At 36.5% G+C, this 16,498-nt stretch overlaps 1 protein-coding gene across 10 annotated transcripts in view; it reads right to left on the bottom strand.

The window, feature by feature from the left end:
* LOC128020137 (obscurin-like protein 1) overlaps positions 1–6,927 on the bottom strand; it is a 31,642-nt gene extending 24,715 nt beyond the window's left edge. For all 10 annotated transcript variants that reach the window (XM_052606769.1, XM_052606771.1, XM_052606772.1 and 7 more), the window contains exons 1-2: positions 6,646–6,927; positions 817–1,932 (exon numbers count right to left, since the gene is read on the bottom strand). In XM_052606769.1, the coding sequence (XP_052462729.1) occupies positions 817–1,831 (1,015 nt within the window). In that variant the 5' untranslated portion in view covers positions 1,832–1,932; positions 6,646–6,927. The remainder of the gene's footprint in view (positions 1–816; positions 1,933–6,645) is intronic.
* Positions 6,928–16,498: the final 9,571 nt, after the last annotated feature.

Below are 16,498 nucleotides of genomic sequence, written 5' to 3'. Positions count from 1 at the left end.
CAGTTCTTGTAAACACTGTAACTTTACTTAAGAAGCAAACCTGCATAAGATGTTTATACCAGTTTCATAGTTATATACTAGTTTTAAAAAAGTGGAGAAAAATTTCAAAAATATGCCAGTGCAGTAAGGCCTTCAATATAATATAATGTAATATTTCAGAAATGTTGCTTTTTCATGATCTTTTCTCATCTTTTTATCTCTTTTTTATTGCTTATAAAGAATTATAGCTTTTAAGAATTATGTCTTAAAGAGTATACCACATCCTGATAGTAAGTTTATTATTATTATTATTATTATTATTATTATTATTTGTCTTGTTCGTTTTAGAAAACATAGCTAAGAAGACATAAGACCTGGTGACTTAAAACTTTTTTGAGCTTTATGGAGTTTCCTGGCTCTGATACAATATAGTTATGCAAAGCAATCAGTTTTGACTGTTTGATGGTCCATGTGAGAAATATGAGCTTGCCTCTAGAGATTTCTATCACATGTGTGGGCCTCTGGCCTTTCAAAGGCTAAATGACTTTGCAGATATAGGACTGAATGGAATCTATTTAATGTTAATGAGATTGCCCAGGTCAGGTAATTTTAAAGGTCCCTTGATGAATATCCTAAAACTGAATCATCATGAAAGTTACTGTTGATTACGGTACCAAATACTTAACACAACAAATGGCAACTTGGACCTTCATTAAACAGGCTTATTAAATGTATGCCAGATCAATATATATGTTATAGATCAGATGGTAAAACCATACTATGATATTGCACTTGTATTGTACTGAATTTATCATATATTATTCAAATGACTCTTACCTTTGACGATAAGGTGTACCACACTCAGGGTTTGTCCTGCAGTGTTTGAGGCAGAACAGACATAAACTCCATTGTCCTGTTGTTTGCAGTAGAGAACTTTAAGTGTGAAGTAACCCTCTCTGTCTTCATACAAAAGATACCGTCTGCCAGATAAGATAAGTCTCCCATCTTTTCTCCATAATATTTCAGGTTTTGGCTTCCCTGTTACATAGCATCGAAACTTTGCATGTTTCCCTTCTGTCACTGCAAACATTTTTACTTTGGCTGAGTTTGGCAGTGGATCATCTTTCAGCCGTGTTGCAACTTGCCTACTACTTCTCTGTTTTCCCTGATGTGCTTTCCAGTGGCCGTTAGTGTAACCGTTACGGTTCCCTTCATCCTCATGTCCTGGTCCAGCATCCACCAATAGCACAGCCCCTGCCAGACTCTCTCCAAATTCATTCCTGGCCTTACAAGTGTACACCCCTCCATCTGGTGCTCTTGTCTTGAAAATCTTTAGTTGGAACCATCCTCCATCCTGATAGCTGATGGTGAAATGTGTGCTTTCAAAGATCTCATTTAACTTCTTGCCATCCTTCTCCCACATCACTTCTGGTCTGGGGTTTCCCCACAGCTTACAGGAGAACACAGCATCCTCTCCTCGTCCAACTCTAGTTGAGAGGGGCTTGATGAGGAAGCGTGGCTTGTTTTCCTCCCGAAACTCCATCTCCTGTGCTTCACCTTCTACTTTCAAAGTGGCTGCGGCGTAAGTCTCTCCAATGCAGTTCTTGGCCTTACAGATGTATTGTCCACTGTCCTCCACTGTCACAGAGGTTATGATAAGGTTGTAGACATTTCCATCCTCAAACACCCGGTATCTGTCCTCTGGGTGAATTTTCTCATTGTTTCTCTCCCATATAACTGCTGGTCTGGGATCCCCGCCAATCTGGCATTTTAGAACTGCATCTGTGCCACTTTGTACTACCACAGGACGAGGGTAGGCCAGGAACCGTGGTGCTCCACCAAACACATCCATCCCTGCTCACTTGCCAACCTCCACTCAGGCTGACAGGCTACAGGCATTCAGTCTCTTTATTACTCTGGAAGAATTTTGTTGTCCAGCTCTTTATCAAGGCACTGATTCGAAACATAAAAAATACATTTAATTTATGCTTTAATAATAACCAGCAGTTTCATACATTATGTTTATAATACAGTATGTGCTAGAAATACCAAGTTGAAATTGAATATTGAATGCCTTTTAAATCCTGAGTTTAAGCTGAGGTAGCAAACAGGACACAGAATTGTGATTTGAATTTAAAAGAAGTCTAGCTATACATTTAAAGAAATACATATGACTTATTTTAACTAGAAGGATATTTGAAGGAAATGTTGGCTTGTTTGATATTTTGGAGAGATATTAAGGTCTTTGCTTGGTCATTTACATTGGGTATAGAAATAATTGCCTTCCTTTAAAATATTCACATTTTGTTGCGTTGCAAAAAAACAAAAACAAAAACAAAAAACAGAATCACTGAGTTGGAAAAAGGATCACCACCTCATAAAAATTATTGTAATTGTAAACTCAGTCAGGTATATCTAATCACCTTTAATGGCACACAAAGCCATTTGACTTTCAACTGTGATCAGCTTGGGTCATTTTGATTGGCTTAATATGAAAAGAGCTTTTCTGGAGCACTTCAGACCTTGGAAGTGCAGCTGAAGCAAACAATCAACTATTGGCGGCAAGGCACTGTAATAAAGTTCTGGGATAAAGTTTTGAACAGGCACAAGTCAGGAGAGTGATGCAAAGTCTTATTCATTTCTGCGAACTGGTTCTTTTTGGACAGATCTCAATGAACCAGTTAAAAAAGCGATTCATCGGTTCCTGACATCCTCAAGCAATAATAATTCAGTGCAATGTATCAATGAAAAGTTCAAGTAATTTGTGTCAACACATATTGAAACATTCAAAAAATAAAGTTATTTGTGTGAAAGCATATTGATGATTATTACCATGTAATTCACTTAAGTTAATGGTGTTTGTGGTCACAGTTTCATTCATGGATTCTTTATGTCAAGTACGACTGACTGACCAGTATTGACTAGCATACAACTTGGATAAGATTTCTAAAAGTTTCACAGCTACTGCACACATTACAGACATTGATGCACAAATGCGACATTTTCTAAATGTTTACAGTATAAAGAATGAATAAACCAGTCTTATAAACTCCTTGGTTTTGCTTAAACATCTTTAAATATAATATGCATGCACAAACTATTGTAAAATTTGTGTACACTCGACAGAAAGGTTTTTGTAGGATTTAATAAAATGTAAATGAATAACAGTCAAAATAAGCAAATTTCCAGTATGCGCATCAGGCTTGCACAAAATCGTCAACTCACTCATCAAAATCCTCGGTAATTCTCTGCAAATTTCACCATGGCTCACTTGGTTCTTGTTGAGTCCTCGAAATCATTAGCAAACTGCGACAGTTGGTTGATCCAGCTCAGTCGTTTCTTTTTGAGTTTGACGTGCTACTTAGGCTGTGCATCCTACATCATCAACCTGGAACTAAAGTTTGATTCAGCTCGATTTGTGAACCGGTTCAACCAGTTGCTTCCTGAGAACCGGCTCAAAAGAATGATTCCTTCAAGAACTGAACATCACTATATGTTTACAAAATTTTTTAATGAATTCTTAGAAGCACAGTGAAGTCTATTATTAAGAAGTGGAAGGTATTTGGTACAACACAGCCACTCCTTGGATCAGGACTTTTCTCCAAACTGGATGAAAGAGCCGGGAGGAAACTGGTCAGAGAGGGGACCAGCAACGATGAAGCAGTTGCAGGAATTTATGACATAGAGTGGTCATTGTGTGCATGTTACAACATTATCACAAATTCACCACAAATTTGGCTTAAATGGGAGTGTTGCAAGAAAAAAGCCAATCCTCAAGAAAGACCACATGAAAGATTCTGAGGCAGATGAGACTAAAATTTAATTATTTGGCCTCAACACCAAATTATATGTCTAGCAGACATCCAATACAGCTCACAATGTAAATATCACTATTACTACAGTAAAGCATGGCTACAGTAAGGGGAAGTCGTGTCCTAGTTGTTAAAGAGTTTGACTCCTAACCCTAAGGTTGTGGGTTTGAGTCTCAGGCTGGCGATACCACGACTTAGGTGCCCTTGAGCAAGGCACCAAACCCCCAACTGCTCCGGATGCTGCAGCATAAATGGCTGCCCACTGCTCTATGTGTGTGTGCAGGTTGGATGGGTTAAAGCCATACTTGGCTGTATGTCATTTCACACTCACTCCCAATCACGGTTTACCTTCCAACATGAAAATGACCCAAAGCACACAGCAAAACTGAGCACACAGTGGTTAAAGGAGAAAAGGTGAATGTCCTTGCATGGCCTAGTCACAGCCCAGATTTAAACCCCATTGAAAGTCTGTGGAATGACTTTGAGCAGTTCTGCAAAGAAGAGAGACATATCCCAAAGGACTAAATGCCGTAAAAGACGGTTCAAAAAAAGAACTCAGTGATTCAGTTTTTTTTTTTTTTAATTAAATATAAAAGACATATTGGTGTTTAACTTCACTTGGATGTTATATACAGCTGGATAAAACAAAAACTTTGTCTTCATTTCAGGCTGCAAAGCAACAAAATGTGATTATTTTTAAGGGGGGATTTTTTTCTATACCCACTGTATATAAAAAGTAAATCATAATTCTTACATTTTGACAGAATTAGGCTTGGCACTGGATCTGACAATTAACTTTTTGCTGTCATTTACATGAGTAATATAGTGTTGGTTCAGTCTTTCAGCAATGACTTGACCTGTTCATAGCATTAATTGTCCATTAACTAAATTTGTCTTCTCAGAAAATGAAAAATTTAATTACTAAACTTTTCATGTCCCAATAATTAAAAAGAAACTGCTTCAGCTATTTCTAAAATCATACAGACTCATTAAAAACTAGTTGCTGAGTTTTTTGTATGTGTATTAACAGGATTATCTTACCCCCTTGTCGTTCCAAACACATACAAGCTTAAATCGTCTTCAGAACACAATGTAAGATATTTTGGATAAAAACCGGGAGGCTTGGGACTGTCCCATTGACTGCCGAGTAACATACACTGTCAAGTTCCAGAAAAGTATGAAAGACATCATCAGAATAGTCCATTTGCCATCAGTGGTTCAACCCTAATGTTATGAACCACATCACCATAGCACAAATTTGGAGAATATCTGCTGAATGCAAACTGTAATTTTTCTACGTCTATTTACGTTTTGATTTGAATGAAAACAGTGCATCCGTGCAGTGTGGCTGACACAGAAGAGCATACGCTGCTTGTGTTCAGCAGATGTTCTCCCAAATGCTGCTACGGTGATGCGGAGAGACACAGAGGAGACGAATTGTTGAATAAAGTCTTTTTTTGTTTGTTTTCTTTGCATACAAAAAGCATTCTCATTGCTTCATAACGTTATGGCTGATCCAGTCTGATGATGTCTTCCATACTTTTCTGGACCTTGACAATGTAAGTTACTTGGCAGTCTATGGGACAGTCACAAGACTCCCGGTTTTCATCCAAAATATCATCCAAAATATCCAAAATAGCAAAGATGAACTAAGCTTTTACAGTTTTGGAACGACATGGAGGTAAGTGATTAATGAAAACATTTTATTTTGGGGTGGAGTATCCCAGAATTTTCTTATATGTTATGCCTTGTGTGAGAAGAGCTCAAGCCAACTGTCTAGAGGTGAACGGTCTTTTAGCCATACTGCAACATCCACAAATGCTTTATATAGTATGCCCTAAATAAAGATCTGTGAGAGGGCATGTGTCAGGTATCACAAAACACACTACAGAGCAGGCATGCACATACAACACAGGTCTCACACACTAACGGAAGACACACCCCATAGGGACCTCTCAGTCAAAATATCCTGCCTCTCTCACACTCCTTTTACCAAATGAAGTGACACATTTATGTGTAAAATTAGTTTGTTTGTCATTAATTTAAAAAAAGAAACACTCTGTATATTTAATTGATATTTTCCTCTGAAAATATTCTCTGTTGCATATAAAACAATCCAGACCATGTTAATTTAATGTGCCCTAATATGATATATATATATATATATATATATGTATATATATATATATATATATATATATACATATATATATATATATATATATATATATATATATATATATATATATATATATATATATATATATCATATTAGCTGGCTATTCATTCACTATCTACTTATTTGTATTTTTTATTCTTTTATTATGTGTTTTATGTTCTGTCGCTGTCATTCTGTTGTACTGCAGAGCTTCTGTCACGAAAACAAATTCCTCGTATGTGTAAACATACCTGGCAATAAAGCTCATTCTGATTCTGATTCTGATTCTGATTCATCATGCTACACATTGAGGTTTGTGCTATGCTACAAACAAGACACAAACACATGATATATGTAACACATAAACTATCTTATAAAAACCTCACTAGAAGAGCTTTAAGCACACTAATTATATTACTGTATACTCTATATATCCACTGCATTGTGTACAAATTTTCAACAATAAAATCAACATTGAAGAACTCAAATCCAAAAGAAACACACATGGATGATACTCTTATTATATCACCAGTTGGGATCAATGTTAAAGGTTTAAATCTATAACATCAACATCAACAGATAAGGAATTCCCCTTAGGACTTTAAAAGGAGATTAACCTCCTGTTTGTGCTCCTCATTTAATTAGACTGACCTTTGACCTCAGGGAAACTGCTCTTTGCTAACAAACATATCCTACCTCTCTTCAGTCCTTAGAGACAACTGTCAATATAGATTCCAGGCCAACCAGCTTCTCCTGCTTCACTGGCTCTCACTTCCAGTTGTAGGTTTAAAAAATAAAAATAAACAAAATAATCCTTTTCCACTTCGGTAAGTTTGTTTCGGTATGTCCTTCTCATTAACATCTAGTCAGTGTCACCTGCACATTTTGCCAAAGCTTTACATGCCCCTTTTAAGATGATTTAAGCTTCATCAGAAAGCTTTTCTTTGAATACTCCAGCAGTCCCTCAATCTCTGTGGCGTTTAGTCCTGAGACACCCCTAGTGTCATTGTTCGTAGAAGACCGTTAAATGCTTTTGCAGCTGCTGCTGTCCCCTAAAAATACTGGCAGCATTGATGACAGACGTGAGGATAAGTCAGGATCTCCATTCACTTGCTCACAGAGGCTAAAGATAGGTTGGATGGCTTGGTCCTGAGCAGATTGCTTGATTTACTTGAGACCTTGCAATAAAACTTAAGGAGAAGGACAGTAGCCTTCTGGCCTCCTGAAAAAGTTCAGGATTTAGTTAAATATTCAGAACCTTTTGTTCGTGGCATCAGCATCTGTGTAGCCATCCAAAGGCTTTCAGAGAATGCAGAGGATTCCTGGTAATGGCCATAATTTTATAGGATCTGTCATCAGCATTAGTAAAGGTGTAGCCCTACAAATTACTAAGACAAGAATTATGATCACACATACTCTGGGCCGATTAAAATCAACGACAACAACATTTGATGCAAATGGTGTAATGTGTCTGCTGTCAGCTGGTGTGAAATAGTTGATGGTGTTATTTTTCGAAATGCATCATGCATTTCATTTTCAGGGGAGGTACAGTGAACTGTCCTTAAATAAACTGGGCAACTGTGAAATGCCTTTGTGGAAATGTCTAAAAACAAAGGGTTCAAAGAACAGATCCAGAGGGGAGCTGCATGCACGTTTTATTTGGCTTATGAATGTGTGAGGGTGAACACAGAGAGCAGTGACCCCTCAGCTGTTTAGAGGCTCACGTCTCACAGGCTCAACGCTGCCTCCTCTGATTTCAGCCATTGGAAGTAATCTGATCTTACCCTGAACCCTGATGAGTTGTTGCAATATGGACTGTGCAAAAGGAATAATTGTTTAACTAACATTTAGAGTCTGTTAATAGCTATGCTTTGCTGATAAAGACCCGGTGAAATCCAAAGAAGAGTAGTCTTCCGTGTTGACATATTTTCTGTTAAAACTGGAAGTTTGGTAAATGCTTTCATTATGTGGATATAAACGTGAAATATAAATTTGCTTCTTGATACTACTTTAGATACAGCTGTATGAAGGATCAACAATATATATGTATATGTATATGTATACTGTACAGTGTATCTGCTTTTTGTAGAAAAAGAATGGAATTAAAAAACAAAGACATTTCTGAAATTAATTTAGTCAACTTTTAGAACACCAGCGTAAGCTCATAGATGCAAACTCCAATTTTAATATTTAATTGAACCCCCTTTTTTGTAGCTTATGTGTGAGATATGTTTAACTTTGTTTATGGTTGCAATATAATAAAACATTTTTTTTATAGCGTTTTGATGATAAAAAAGTGCATCTCTAAACAGCTCCCTCCTTCCCTCTGGTGGCAGGATTACTGCTACAGCTGTCAATACCCAGTTATATTATTTTAAATAGATGACTCATGGCCCCCATCCACATACCCCCCCCCCCCCCCACATACACACACAAATAATCTTTCATTTCTTTTCTATTTAGGCCTAAATATCAAACTGGAGTTTGAAACTTGAAGTACACCCACAAATGTGTCTCAGGAGCTGAAATTGTTACAATGTTCTTTTGTATCCAGGTAGAAGTACTATAATTTTAAAATGTGTCATCGTTGTTGTATAAGTGACTTCCTTCTGTCTGGCACAGACACGTTGTCTAGAGCTATCCAAACGTATCTCTAGCTATTTGTTTACAAAGGTGGTCGCTGGTCCGACAAGTGATAACTCCTTTTCTTAGAAAACATGGTTTATCTATGGAAACCAAGCATATGAAAGATAGAGGCACAGACATGGAGATATGTTATGAAGTCAAAAAGTGTTAAATGCCTCTACTCACAATATTTTTCAAATGGTTTATTTCTGAGCTCCCCACAAAATTATCTGCAGATACAATGAAACACGGAGCAGATCTAATTTCACTACAGTCCAGAAATGGATGCTGTTCATTTTCTGTCATTATGCAGAACATGTGAAATTATTATTTATGATATATAAGAGTAAATAAATTAGCCTTAGAAAGCCATTTTATTGCAAGCAATAAATCAATAAATAATTTTGTATGTGCTGGAAATGTTATTGGGTTTCTTTTCTAATTGTACCAAAGAAACAACTTATTGTTTGGCCATGTATCTAATGACCCAATTTAATATGCAATGGGTAGGTTTTCATGGGTGTAAATTATCAGATTAAATACTCTTTTGACATTTCATTGGATAGTATTAGCTGATAAGCTACCCAACTTAAAGCACATGTAGTTTCCCCAGGCTCCAAATACTTTCTCAGATTGCCTCCTGAAACATGAACAGACATGAATGATGAATGTGTACAGCAGCACTTATTTAGCAAAAAGAATCCCATTCACTGCATTCTGTCGCAGGTGAGCACGTTTGACTTGACATCGTTCAAAGCACCGTGTGAAAGAATGTTCTTGGCACGTGCTGAAATTAAGATATTTTCAGGCAATTGAAAAAATGTGCCCATTTTGTTTTTGCAGATCTATTGGTGTGATTGTTTCTCTTACTGTCACTTCAATAGGTTCATGCATTTCAGACACTGGAGAGTACCTCTGTATCACTAAGTCAGAGTGACATATATCTGGCATGACCTTTTAGTTTCCATAGGTGCAAAGCCATCCATTTACACTATTTGTTTTCCTACATCTACTTCACTGGCAGGTCTATTCATTTATGACATCGCTGATCTACAGCAGAGCCAAGGTGTCATTTAATATTAGTATGTCTGCAAATCACAAGATCACAAAAATGAATCCTCTTAACAGGCAGTTGATGCATACATATCAGACAATTGCATTGTCCTGGCAATACGAATAAGTTCGCACAAGGTCTAGAATGCTGCCTGGATACTAAAGGGCTGTAGTGCCCTGTCTCTACTTGTTTTAGATTTTTTTTTTTTGCCAGGAAACATTTAGACTGGAAGGTGTCTGACTGAGCCAAGTCATTACGAAGCGTCTGCTTATTTATTCATTTGTTTAAACATGTTCACATTTAAGTCTCTTTTAGTCTGAATAAAGATGAATGTTTTAATGCACTGTACTGTAGGTTAAGTAGGCCAGATTGTTTGCAAATTAATTCATAGCCTTGCAGTCAATTTGGCAACTACTGTGTGGTGACAAAGAATCAGTAGCTATGCATTAGTTGTCAAAATCGGTCAGTCCTTCCTTTGGTCAGTCTTTTAATGGTCTTGCTTCTATTCTTTTTTTTTCAATATGCATCTACAAACCAGATTTCAAAAAAGTTGGGACACTGTACAAATTGTGAATAAAAAGGAATGGAATAATTTACAAACCTCATACATTTATATTTTATTTACAATAGAATATAGATAACATATCAAATGTTCATTTTAGATTTCATGAGAGCTGCACATTCCAAAAAAGTTGGGACAGGTAGCAATAAGAGGCCCAAAAAGTTAAATGTACATATAAGGAACAGCTGGAGGACCAATTTGCAACTTATCTGGTCAATTGGCAACATGATTGGGTATAAAAAGAGCCTCTCAGAGTGGCAGTGTCTCTCAGAAGTCAAGATGGGCAGAGGATCACCAATTCCCCCACTGCTGCGGCGAAAAATAGTGGAGCAATATCGGAAAGGAGTTTCTCAGATAAAAATGGCAAAGAGTTTGAAGTAATCATCATCTACAGTACATAATATCATCCAAAGATTCAGATAATCTGGAACAATCTCTGTGCATAAGGGTCAAGGCCGGAAAACCATACTGGATGCCGTGATCTTCGGGCCCTTAGACGGCACTCCACCACATACAATGCTACTGTAAGAAGGATACCGGTAATGTAATGGCCAGCCTGCAGTCCAGATCTTTCGTCCATAGAAAACATCTGGCTCATCATAAAGTGGAAGATGCAAATAAAAGGCCTAAGATAGCTGAGCAACTAGAAGCCTGCATTAGACAAGAATGGGAAAACATCTATCGATCTGTCGATCTATCTGTCTATGTGATAAAAACACCAAAATGAATTCCCTATAAATTGTTTGTTGCAGATTGTATATTTAATAGTTAATTCGTCCATTTGTTTCCACAGGCTTCGTGCCAATGCCTTCCACGCTTACAGATGGAAGATTATCTGAATGGAAGGGGTCAGGAATTCTGACAGCCTTGACCTGGACAGCACTAAGGACCTGCCTCCAGGCACAGAAGTTGAGGTGTAGGGTGGTAGCTGAAGGTATGCCGGTCTACATGTGTGAACAAGGCAGTCAGCAGGAACACCTGGAACCAAATGAGGAAGATTCCATTGAGTGTTCATGACCTTTTGTCCTGATTTCTGTTGAACGTTTTGTTTAAAAGCTCAAAAAATCTATTTCTTTTTTGAGATCTAGTTTTGTTTCTTACAAACATTCCCTGACTCAGTTCTGGTGATGTTGCTTACTCAGAAAATTACAGTTTTTCCCAGTTGCTTTGGTAGATTTCTCGAATCATCCTTGAGATTTGCAAAACAGTAAGAGCATTTCTCAAAACAACTCGTACAAATAGCAAAACATAATGGAATACCTGCAAAAGCCAGTCTCTTGCTCAAAATCCTTAGTTCGTCTTTCAAAAATAAATATCTGTGTCAATGAACATGTCAGGGCCATCAGAATGACAAGTCCTTGTGTCATAGTTTATGGATAAGACAGTCAAATTGCTTAGTCATGTTATCAGTAGACTTATTTACATATTACTGGATGTAGGATATTCATTGAAAGAGGATGGATAGAATTCCCAGTTACACTTTTACTAAGGGTCTGACCCAAAAAATACAGTTTTTCTCAGTCGCTTTGGTACATTTCTCGAATCTAACTCACAATTTGCAAAACATAAAGTGCATTTCTCAAAACAACTCGTACAAATAGCAAATCACCCTGGATTACCTGCAAAAGCCAGTCTCCTGCTCAAAATCCTTAGTTCATCTCTCAAAAATAAATATCTTTGTCAATGAACATATCACTGCCATTAGAATGACAAGTCCTTGTGTCATAGTTTACGGATAAGACAGTCAAATTGCTTAGCCATGTTGTCAATATAACAGTTTACTCTGGAGGGATGATCTGATGTAAACTACTGTATAGAACAATATGCCATATGCTTATGTATGCCATATATCCATTTCAAACGTACACATTTACACATTACTGTATGTGGGATATTGATTGAAAGAGACTGGATAGAATTCCCAGTTACACTTTTACAAAGTCTGACCAAAAAAAAAAAAAAAAACTTTACAATGTCATTGTGATATAGAAAAGGAAAAATAAATATGGACACAAATATGAAAATAAGTCCATTGTCAGAATGTGTGACTCTTGTGTAGTCCTCTGTCTATACAGTATAAGCTTTTCAACTGAAGATTCATGAGATGAACCTTTGAGCTATTTCAGAGAAAGGGTTTATCATTGGTTTATCATATACATTCTCTTCATAAGTCAAGATTCACTTGGACAATTCATGCCAAATGTACAAAAAGTCTAATAATAATGTGTAAAAATAAATATAAAAAGTGTGCTAGGCAGTTTTTGACAACTAGATTAACCATTTTGCATTTAATGACTTATATGATGAACTAAAGACTAGATGTTTTGAAGGGTAAGACTGTTGCACAGAAAACTATGCAATACATTTTGAGCAACATGACATGAGCAACTGATAATGTAGGAAACTGCCGATAAACATGCATAATCAATTACATGAATGTACAAAAGCAATCGCAACTTGTTCAAAAGAATGAGAAACTGGTTTTATGATGTGTATAAATGGCTAGATGATGTGGAGGTTGTACAAGTAGTTTTGAGAATTTCATTTCTGTTTTGAAAAATGCACCAAAGTGACTGAGAAAAACTGTAAGTCAATTTTCAGAATTTGTAACTCTTGTGTTGTCCTCTGTCTATAGAGTATACTGTAAGCTTTCCAACTGAAGACTCATCAGATGAACCTTTGAGCTATTTCAGAGAAATGGTTTACCATTGGTTTATCATCTACATTCTCTTCATTAGTAAATATTCACTTGCACAATTCATGGCAAATTGACAAAAAGTCTAATAATAATGTGCAAAAATACAAATAAAAAGTGTGCTTGGCAGTTTAAGACAATTAGATTAACCATTTTATATTTAATGACTTATACGATGAACTAAAGACTAGATGTTTTGGCAGGTAAGTCTATTTCACAGAAAACTATATAATACATTTTGAGCGACATGACATTAGCAACTGATAATGTAGGAAACCGCAGATAGATGTGCGTAATCAATTGCATGAATGTACAAAAGCAATCGCAACTTGTTCAAAAGAAAGACAAACTGGTTTTATGATGTGTATAAATGACAAGATGAGGTGGAGGTGGTACAAGTAGTTTTCAGAGAATTTCATTTCTGATTTGAGAAATGTACCAAAGTGACTGAGAAAAATTGTAATCAGGCAATGTTTGTGGTTCATGACTTAGAGCAAATTTTTATTTGATTTGTTTAAATATCCCAATGTATATGAAATATCAAATATGCTGGCTGTAGTCGGCGCCGATAGTCTGATGGGGTAGAGGGCTGACGTATAACGCTGTCGATCTTAGGGCATCCTAAGTTCAAATCCTGGGAACTTTTCTGCACCAAATCCTGGGAACTTTTCAGTTACTGAAAAAAATTCCATAACTAGACCAGACGGATGTTAATGAACAATTTTTTTTTTGTTTGTTCTTTGACACACAATATTAGAACACATTTATGTCCTATTTGAATAAAGAAAAAAATATCTTTAAACATATGTGGGCCTGTGTGTCTTGCATTTTTGTTTTTCTCATGTCTGTATACCAGTTTCTTCAGCAATAACCATATGAAAGTAGATTGTAGTTTGGTCTGATTTTGACAAACATAAAAAAGGACGAATAAAGGTTAAATGTAAAAAAAAGCACTTATAATTGAATTGAGAGAATGTTTATGTCAGGGGATTTAACAACTTAACTTGATTTCCTAAGACATGCTTTTATCAACTCCAGGTGTATAACCAAGAAGTTTAGAACGTGTTCTTTTTTTCTGTTTATGGTAGGGTTGAGGGTGTTTGACATTTATGTCACCTAACCTATGGTAAACTAAACATTTTTTGTTAGAGTTTCCCATGAAATTTTTCATTAATGCCCAGGCTGGGAAATAACTACTTTTCTTCTCAACTAGTGAACTGTGAAACAACTGATAATTGTGAAAAAATGTCTTGGCTCTAGGATCATTATGTGTTGTGTCTGGTGAAGGCTAATCTAGTTGTTTATTTGTCTAATTCTGAAGTTACTAGCTCTGATTAGATTACCAGCCTTTTTCAAACACAGGCCTTCATTCTTTGAGCACTGTTTACCTTGTTGGTTGCCAAGAATCTGGTACATATTCATATTTTTTTTTCTAGGTCTAAAGTCCTTCCTGAAATAAAATTAGTCTACTAATACGTTCCTGAGATTGTAAGCATCTTTCTAGTTTATAGAATACACACTGTGTGATCCAGATGGTCTTGCCTTTATCAAAAGAAAAAGTCTAAGACCGTGGAACTCAAAGGCTGCTCTTTGACCAGCATCTTTAGGGCAACATGATATGATTTGAGAGCTACAGTGTAAGTCATTGGTTTCAGTTAATGATGACATACATTTTGGTCTATTTGTCACACAAATCTATGGCTAATGTAGTCATATGGGCTTCCTGTTTCAATTCTGACTTTTTTCAAATTTCGAGATAAACTTTCTTACTTGCAATTCTAAGTTTACATCTCGTAATTCAGTTTTTCCTCAGAATTCATAATTTCATTTTTTTACAGAAAAAAAAGGTAATTGCAACATTTTATCTTACAATTCTGGCCTTTCTTTTTAAAAAAATGCTAGTTTATGTATCACATGTTTAATATTAGTTTAAGTTTTAGAAAGGTTGTTGCATTTTTTAACGCGGGCAGCGTACACCCTGTCAGCGGCACCACAGGATGTGCTGTATTCTTTCAAATAAAAACATTTGTAATAAATATTTTTAGAAAACGTATCCTTGTGGCGCGGCTGATACAGAATTGCGTAAGCAGATATTCTCCAAAATGCCGCTACGGTGATGCGTTGAGACAGAGAGGAGACAATTGTTGAATAAAGCCATTATTTTTGTTTTATTTGCGTACAATAAGTATTCTCATCACTTAATAATGTCGCGGTTGAACCACTGATGGCAGATGGACTATTTTGACAATGCTTTTCATACTTTTCTGGATCTTGACAGTGTATTTTACTTTGCTTTAAATTATGTTCCGTAGATGGACAAAGCTTTTACGTGTTTGGAACGACATGGGAGTAAGTGATCAATGACAAAATTTTTTCATTTTGGGATGGAGTTACCCTTTACGAAAGAAAAGAAAGTTAGGTTCTGGTGAAGAAAAAAAAGAGATGATTAAGGTGATAGAACACTAAATATTTAGCATTTTTCCTTTTTATAAACTCATATATTTATCTACCATGTTCTTAATGTATTCTTTGCTTTTATAGGAATGCAAAGCTCATCAGGGCTGCGAACGTGTTTCAACAGCAGCACACATGCTGCTGATCACATCTTTAGCTCCAGAGGCAGTGACTGAACTCAACTAGCATCAGACTCATCAGCGATCCTCCCAGAGTACTCGTAATGACAACATGCTGGAGATGCTTTGATGAGGTGATGTTACTGCTGTATGAATGCATGTATCAGTGGGAGTGTGTGTGTGTGTGTCTGTTCCTCTTCCTCTCTGGATGACCTACTGTTCCCAGTAACGCTGACCTGATTGGGAAAACAAAATATGCACTCTTATTGAGTTCACACTAGTGTATAAATCTGCTTGGGCGACAGGTTTTTTACCTTGCAGTTGTTGTAAAGAATGTGCAGTTTGGGTTCAACTTGAAAGAAACCGGAAATATTTTGTGATAACTCTTAAAAGGGACTTTGTTTAATCTCATACATGTGTCTAGACGTTTGTTTACCCAAAGTGGTCAATCGGTAAAAATTCAAGGAATTATCATGTCTTGTGCTCATTTGATGCATCTTATCTGGATTCTGATTTTATGAGTCCATTCTAACTGACAGCATACCAGACAGTGACAGACATATTTGAGAAGTGATTAACTTTTATGTGTGAGAAGCACTCTGCTCACAATGGACTTCACCTTATCCTTTGCATTGCACAAGCACACCACGTAACCCCAAGTTGCACTGCACTCTAGGTTATGCTTCTGTCAAGAGCGCCGGTCACAAGTTCATCTGGAAGACAAATTAGGGCTGGAAGCATAGAAGTAACTCTGTACACATTCAAAATTGTTCCTATTCAGAGCAGGATCAGATTTGTTACTTTTTTTGTTGACCCCTTTTTTTAATGGCAGTTCAAAACTTTCTCAGTACAAAAAAAGTAGTGTAAGATTGTCATTATTTCCATGTTAAAATACAATATGCTATTCAAGTTTATCAGGCAGAGACGGTTTTATTGTTTATCAAAACATTGCTCTGTTTCAGCCAACCTGTGACATTAACTCAACCAGTGGTCTGAGTTTACATCAGGTCTATCCACTTGAACAATGGTTGACAGGGAAA

This window comes from Carassius gibelio, chromosome A9 (assembly GCF_023724105.1).
Source record: "Carassius gibelio isolate Cgi1373 ecotype wild population from Czech Republic chromosome A9, carGib1.2-hapl.c, whole genome shotgun sequence".
Classification (NCBI taxonomy): domain Eukaryota; kingdom Metazoa; phylum Chordata; class Actinopteri; order Cypriniformes; family Cyprinidae; genus Carassius; species Carassius gibelio.
This window is presented reverse-complemented; position numbering and strand designations above follow the sequence as displayed.